Raw genomic sequence first — 7,341 nt, 5'->3', positions numbered from 1 at the left:
CTCTCCTTTTCTTGCTGATAATCACTTTGCGCCCAGAAAAAAATGCAGAAGGGTTTCATTTAACATGATTACCGGAGACTTGGTCTTTTGGATGTTTGTTAGCATGTCATTTCTCTGTTTTTGCGTGCTTGTAGATTGTAGTATGATACATGGTTAAGAACAGAGAATTTTTTTAGGTATCATCTATAAGTGTTACATGGCCTTACAATAATTTCACCTATTTATGCATTTTTTTTATATGTTGGGCCCATTGACAGAGTTGGCCCTGGGGCCTCTCAAATCCTAGAGCCGGCCCAGGGTGCGCACCTAAAAAACTGAGCTGCTCACTCTCCTTATTTTGCTGCTCACTTTCCCTAATGTCATTGCTTCGTTCACTGGCGTTGACTAGCAACATCCTTCTCGCCCCAGGCCGTCTCCAGGTTAGTGCTTTCCCTACTCTCTTTCGACTCCATCAGATGCTTTCGTGGAAGCCAAGGCAAATTTCATATCATCCGAGCTCTAGGTTACTGTCAGATCCGCACTTGACGACCTTGTTCAGTGTGAAATCACCGCGCAGATCTTTGCTGTATTAGCTGGAAAAGAAAAGGCTATTTCAGCCCAAACTGTTCTTCTCTATATTGTATTTTGGATCTTATTCGTACAAGCTCGATTCATCTGTTCGAGAAGTCAACAAGGAGAAGACGAGTTATAGTTATTCAAGCTGTAAAATGTAAAGTTTTTTTTTTTACCAGGAGAAGCAACATCATGGAGGATGCAAGTGTAGGGCCAACGGTTGTGCCCCTCGATTTCTTACGCGAAATTACTAATGGTTTCGCCGAAGAGCAGGAGCTTGGTAGCGGTTCGTTTGGAAAGGTTTACTTGGTAAGATTAATGATGTACTCCTATATGTCTTCCTCACATCAACAATATCATACAAATATACATCTATCATCTTATTTTACAAAGAGGTAAATGGTGATTTGTGAGTACATAAGATCTGCAATCTGGTATTTAGTAGACGTCGCATATATTGTATTTACATACGACCTTTATGCCGGGTTCATCCATGTCAACTTCAGTTGAGCATTAAGATTTTTGCCACCTATCACTGACAAAACTATAAAGCCCCCAATAACTTCACCACTGAACCCTGGGAGCAAACTTGTCGACCATCAGCACCTCAGCATGATGTTGGAGTGCTACCACAGTACAGCAACTCCAGCACGCAAAAGAAAGCTATATTTATTTATATGCTGAACTTGTTAAGGATTAACTGACATACTCAATTTTACACTGGACTTTTCTAGTAATAAAATTCATATGCACCAATCGATGCAGAGGCTGGCGTTTGTTTCTCCTTCTCGAAAACAAAATGCTGGAGTTTTCTCTGCCATGTACCAGTAAATGATTTTGGTCGCCACATTTGAACATATCATTTTCTGCTTTACCATATGAGCATAAATTTAAGCCATGTGAATTGTTCCATAGGGAGTGTGTCCAGATGGGGAAAAGGTTGCAGTGAAGAAGCTCTATGATATGCCAGGACTTGACGACAAGCAATTTTTGAATGAGTTTAATAACCTTAGAAGAGTCCAGCACAAAAATATTGTGCGGCTAGTCGGCTATTGTCGTGATATTCAGGAAGTACACGTAATGTACCAAGGAAAATTGGTTCTTGCTGAAAAGACACATAGGGCCCTCTGCTTGGAATATATATCCAATGGAAGCCTTGACAAGTATCTTTCTGGTAACGATTAAATAATCTTTGTTATATTTAGTGTGTTAAACTAGCATTCTAATATTTGGATCTAATCTCCTTGTTTGGTGTTGCAGAGGAATGTGATAGATACAATTGGCAGACATGCTATAGAATAATTAAGGGGATTTGCCAAGGTTTGAAATACCTCCACAATGAATTAAAACCTCCTATTTATCATTTAGATTTAAAGCCAGCCAATATATTGCTGGACGAGAACATGGTTCCCAGAATTGCAGATTTTGGGATCTCAAGGTTCTTCGGAGATGAACATACGCGAGTTACCAAAAGTACATTAGGAACACTGTAAGTAAATTCTCTAATTGGACTGCAATATTAGCATTGAAGTTTTTTTTTGGATTAGATGTATCGTTCAAGTAACATGAATATGGTGTATCGTGCAGTGGGTACTCACCACCGGAATTCATACGCAGCAATTTAATATCAAATAAATTCGACATATTCAGCTTCGGTGTTGTAATCATAAAGATGATGGCAGGACGATCTGGTTACTGGAAAAGCACTGAAATGTCTTCACATGAATTCACTAATCTTGTAAGTTAATGTTTTTTTCCTATTGAGAATTTGAGATCATCATAAGTATTCCTTATGTTACATGCTAATTTAGATAAATCCGTGTCAATTAATTTAGCACGGAGGGTACTACTTTGTTATTCTGATATATTTACCCACTTTTATGATCTAAATTGGTAGGTGCAGGAAAATTGGACAAGTCGGCTACTTGAAACATCAAACAGAAGGAACGCATATTCTGAACAAATTAAGATATGCATTGAAATTGGTTTATGTTGTGTGCAAGAGGATCGACACAGAAGGCCAACTATACAGGATATTGTCAATAGACTGGAAGAGACGGAAACTAAGTGTAATTATGCGGCAAGGAAGGACTGGTCATTGATTTTCCAGCCCAGGACGAAGCTAGATAAAAATCTCACTGAGGTCCGTGCCATGTTTAGTCAATTTATTTTCTAGGGTCATCTTGCTACAATAGAAACTAGTTCCAATCCCTTCTGTCCCATAATATAAGATGATATTACGACCAATTAGCACATATATTAGTTGTAATAGCATGTTATATTATGGGATGAAGGAAGTAACAAACTCCCCCCCCTCCCTAGTCGTCTTCCTTTGGTCACACGGGCATTCCTCCCCGACATTGCCGCTACCGCCAAAGCCATGCCTCACCCGTTGTTAAGAAGCTTCTAGTCAATTTGTTGACCTCGTAGTTCTTATATTCTTGCTCAACGCCATCTATCGGTCCCTGATATTGTTAGGTGCTCTCGTATCAATAAGGGACTGTACATACCTGAATTAGCATAGCTCAAGCACATTGAAGTCTAGACTGTTCTAAGGTTGCTGCGTCAACCTAATGTCTAGGTCAGTCTTCTGTCGGAAACACTCATCATGAGGGAGGAGGTGATGTTTCACATTATGAAGAATTTTCATCCCTCATCCTCATCGGGCCACTTGCTGGAATCACTAGATTTCACATGTACTCCCTCATGACAACTCGGGTAACTTCCACAGTTTTTACCTCGAGTGTTCCTTTAGGTCCGAGTTTACTTTTTTAAGATCCGGGGTCTCCTTCACCAATGCTCATTTGCCAATCTTTCCATCGAATGTGACTATCCGATCTTCGACATACCTTGGCTAGGCAACAACCGTGAGGGACATCACTTTTCCAATGATGCTCTTGTTTTTCACAATGCGCAATGGATTCGGTTCTTCGGGGTGTATGTAGTACTTGCTCTGCACTGTAATAATATCAAACCACTTCTCGTCAATATGGACCATGTTGACCATTTCCTTGAATCCACATGGAGAGTTCTCATCGAGCGCAGAGACGCAGAATTGCAACCTCTAGATCTTGTTAGGTTGCAACCTTCTGGCCACGCTACCAGTAGAGGCGCTGCGGGGCCGCCCTAAAATGCGGAGGCGCGAACTAATTATCCACGCCACTAATACCAATATACCGATGGGGTGGCCAAATTGTTCGCACCACTAGTATTTAGGGTGGGCCGGTGTTACTGGGCCCCACCAACCAGTGACGTGTCCCTGAAATAGACACACCACCAATAGCAAAATACTGGTGGCACTGAAGTATTTGCAACGCCACTGGTTATGGCGTGGCACTACAGAAAGAAGCCACTAACGTAGTGCGATCTACAAGCTATTTTCCTACTAGTAAATATTCACTCTTGCCATCCAAAGTTTGAAAATATGTGGTGCACCACGGAAAAGATTATGCTAGTTTGATAGGTATGTATGAGGTTGGCCGGTGTATTTGTTAGGAGCTAGGGCCATATTTATGGAGTTGTATGCTCATCTGGTGCGCTGAGCTGTTTGATATTGGTATGCACGTACGGATTTTGGACTCAATCTGGGAATATATGCAATCCCAATTATCAAGGAGCAACTCCTTCGAGAAATAAACCAGCATCGTCTTATAATATAGGATGGTAACATTGTCATGTAAGTAGCTTGTTTAACATCGTATCTTGTGAATATTTCCTATTTACAGGAGGCGCATAGGAACACTTCCCTTCATTATGCTCCAGATCCAAATGATGGGCATGCTCAGCAAATACACCATGAATCCACTGTTGATGATGAGTACGCTCTGTTCATCTTTTTTTGAACAAAAATTCTGTTAGGGTATTTATTATCCATCCCGTTAAATATGCCATGGGAATTGCAACCTTTCGTATAAGAAGGTATCTTGGCACTATCTCTACTCTCAGTTTGTCCAGACCCAATTTTAAGTCTATATTGTTTTTGCAAAACACCCTTTACCTTTTTATACATATTTAACATATCTCCAACCAGTTCCGTTTGAATTCCTAGAAAAACCCAGTTCTGTTTCGGTTGCCGTCGTCAAGGTTGCAGCAGACATTTGCATGTCCCAATCCTCCTGGTCTCCGTTGACCTCAGCTACTCCCAGCGCTCGACTTCCCCGACGCCTCCTCTCTCTCACCTCCGCTGGCTCCTCTGTATATCTCGCCTTGTACTACATTTGTCCGGAATGGCTGTATGTTGATGTCCCTCGTCGATTCGGAGGAACTGGCGAGCTCTTGTTGTCGTAGCGCTGGGCCCTGGTCGGTTTATATCCTCTCCACATTTTAGTGGCATTAGAATGTCCCATACTTTGGCCGTTCTAAGCTGCTGAGACATTTGCATCCTTGGCTTCACATGTTGTTCCATGCTCTGGGGAACTAGTCCGAATCGTCGTTTTCCCAAACATTTGGCTATCTTTAACCATGTTGTTCACAATTATGTTCCCTGATGTCTAATGCACAATTAAAAATTATTTTTGCTTATGCTCCAAGTCCTGTGAATTCTGAAACATTGGTTATCTATCCGTAGCCATGATATAAGAATTATGTTCACAATTATGTTCTCTGATGTCAAACGCATAATTAAAAAACTAGTGTTGTTTATGCTCCAAGCCTGGCTCCTGATCTAAACGTGATTTTGTCAAATCCTCCCTCTGTTATGGGAGTTTCACGAGGATTTTTGTAGCCCATTTTGTATTCACTTTCTGCTGGGCCCCAAATTAAATCTTTGAGGCTTCACGTCATCCATCATTAACACTCTTGTGTTCACTTTCTTATATAGGAGCATGGCTGTTACTGAAGCGCTGCGCCTTCAGATGGAAGTTCAAAAACGCCTTCATGAACAACTTGAGGTACTTCTCCAAATACACGTAGACTGGTTATAAATTTGGGTGCTGTCTAGTTTCATGGCAAATAATGATCCAGCATAGTACATTTATGTACAAACAGATGTGAGGAGGAAGTGTTCTTTTTTCTACACATTACTTTTGGTTTTAAATTAAACTGTAACTGCAGCAGTGTGGTACTCACAAAAGAAACATCCACGTAATTGCATTGGTCTTAACATGATATAGGCCAAACTCAATGAGACAACCACTGTGAGCAGACATGCATAATCTGAACTTCATTCCATCTTTCTATTGCAGACTCAGTTGAAACAAGGGAAGTATCTGGAGTTTCCCAATTATCTGCGTATGATAATTGAAGAACAATCCAAACTCGGGAAAGAGAAGGTGCTGGATCTGTGCTCAGGAGGTGCATCAATCCAATCATCCGAGCCTAGCCAGAGTGATGCAGATGAACGATGGGATTAGCGCCCGTATAACAAAACGGGATTAGCGTCCGTAAAACAACAACGGGATTAGCAAGCACACAATGTTGTGCCGTTAAAGACAGGAACCACGTCCACCGTAGATAAGCTGGTTGGGCGGACAGGATGTGTTCTATCAGACCCTCTTAGTCTTTTTATATAATTACTAGTAAATTGGTCCGTGTGTTGCTACGGATAAATTTTAGCTGAATATTACTCCCTTCGTCCCAAAATATAAGGCGTCTAAGGATTAATTAAAAGTCAATGTTTTTAAAGTTTGATCAAGTTAATACACAAAAATATAAATATTTACAATACTAAATTATTATCAATAGATTCACCCTAAAGTATATTTTCTTAATATGTCAATTTGATATTGTAGATGTAAATATTTTTTTCTAAATATTTGGTCAAAGTTTGTAAGGTTTGACTTTTGACCAATCCTTAGACGCCTTATATTTTGGGGCGGAGTGAGTATTAGCTATGTAGAAATTCCGCTACTACCTCCATCCGTACATAGATGTCTTAGATTTGTTAAATGTCGAATATATGTAGACAATATTTAATATATAGGTGCATCCAAATCTCTTCTCTACTATTAAATTGCAATCGGTACGGCGCGTCGTACGTCGTCGGTTGTTTTGCATTCGGACTCCTCACAAATCTAGAGAACAACCCGCAGTCCATCTTTACCTCATCCATAACGTCACCGGACTTTCCCCGATTTCACCACGCAGCAGAAACGACGGCCAGGTCAACGACACGGTTGGGAATAGAGAGTAGCCGCCGCCGTGGAGAGCTTGGGGGCAGAGACCCACGCTGGTGCGGCGACGCGGGTCATCGACGAGGCCGAGCCGGGATGCAGCGAGGAGGGAGGAGGTGGCGCTGGCGTCGGGAGCACATGAGAGGAGGGCGACGGCGCCGGGGACGAACAGAGCGCGTGGCTGCGGCGGTTGCCGGCGGAGGCAGGGCAGCGCCATGGGAGGGAGAGCAGGGTGCGAGAGGGAGCCAGGGAGGAGCTCGAGCGCTCGCAAACGAGGGAGTCGCGAGGGGAGGCTGGCATCGCTCGATGCGGTGATTTGGGGAAAATAGCCTATATCTCAGTCCGCACGGGAGAAGAACCTTATCCCTTTGGCAGTTTCTCATTCTTTATAACTATATAATATATGTCAAATCTCTTGCTGCGCTGATTGCCGCTAGCTGTGCGTGTGTGATTTGCTGCATTACTAGCTCTGTGCACCTTTTGTCGAAAGTATGCATTGCTACCTGCTGCTTTGTTGCTAAATTATACGTGTCTTTGTTGCTAGATTAGATATAGATTAAATAAAAGTACTTTAAAAAACAGACTCTAATAGTAGATTAAGTAGAAGAAAATTAAAATTACTTCTATAAATGTTCCTAGACTACCCGGCCAGGGAGATGGTCTCCAGGGGGCAGTCTTC

At 41.9% G+C, this 7,341-nt stretch overlaps 1 protein-coding gene across 2 annotated transcripts; it reads left to right on the top strand.

Annotated features, from left to right (window-relative positions):
• Positions 1–316: 316 nt before the first annotated feature.
• LOC124701179 (cysteine-rich receptor-like protein kinase 44) lies at positions 317–6,132 on the top strand. 2 transcript variants are annotated; one of them, XM_047233240.1, is made up of 9 exons: positions 317–419; positions 732–861; positions 1,468–1,726; positions 1,813–2,041; positions 2,140–2,290; positions 2,456–2,695; positions 4,278–4,369; positions 5,372–5,441; positions 5,736–6,132. In XM_047233240.1, the coding sequence occupies exons 2-9, from the start codon at positions 745–747 to the stop codon at positions 5,901–5,903; spliced, it is 1,326 nt and encodes a 441-aa protein (XP_047089196.1). In that variant the 5' UTR covers positions 317–419; positions 732–744; the 3' UTR covers positions 5,904–6,132. The 2 variants fall into 2 exon arrangements, with proteins under 2 accessions (XP_047089196.1, XP_047089189.1); XM_047233233.1 differs by having other exon boundaries at positions 2,450–2,695.
• The last annotated feature ends 1,209 nt before the right edge of the window (positions 6,133–7,341 follow it).

This window comes from Lolium rigidum, chromosome 1, assembly GCF_022539505.1.
Source record: "Lolium rigidum isolate FL_2022 chromosome 1, APGP_CSIRO_Lrig_0.1, whole genome shotgun sequence".
Lineage (NCBI taxonomy): Eukaryota > Viridiplantae > Streptophyta > Magnoliopsida > Poales > Poaceae > Lolium > Lolium rigidum.
Note: the sequence above shows the minus strand (reverse complement) of the source record. Positions and strands in the feature narration are given on the sequence as shown.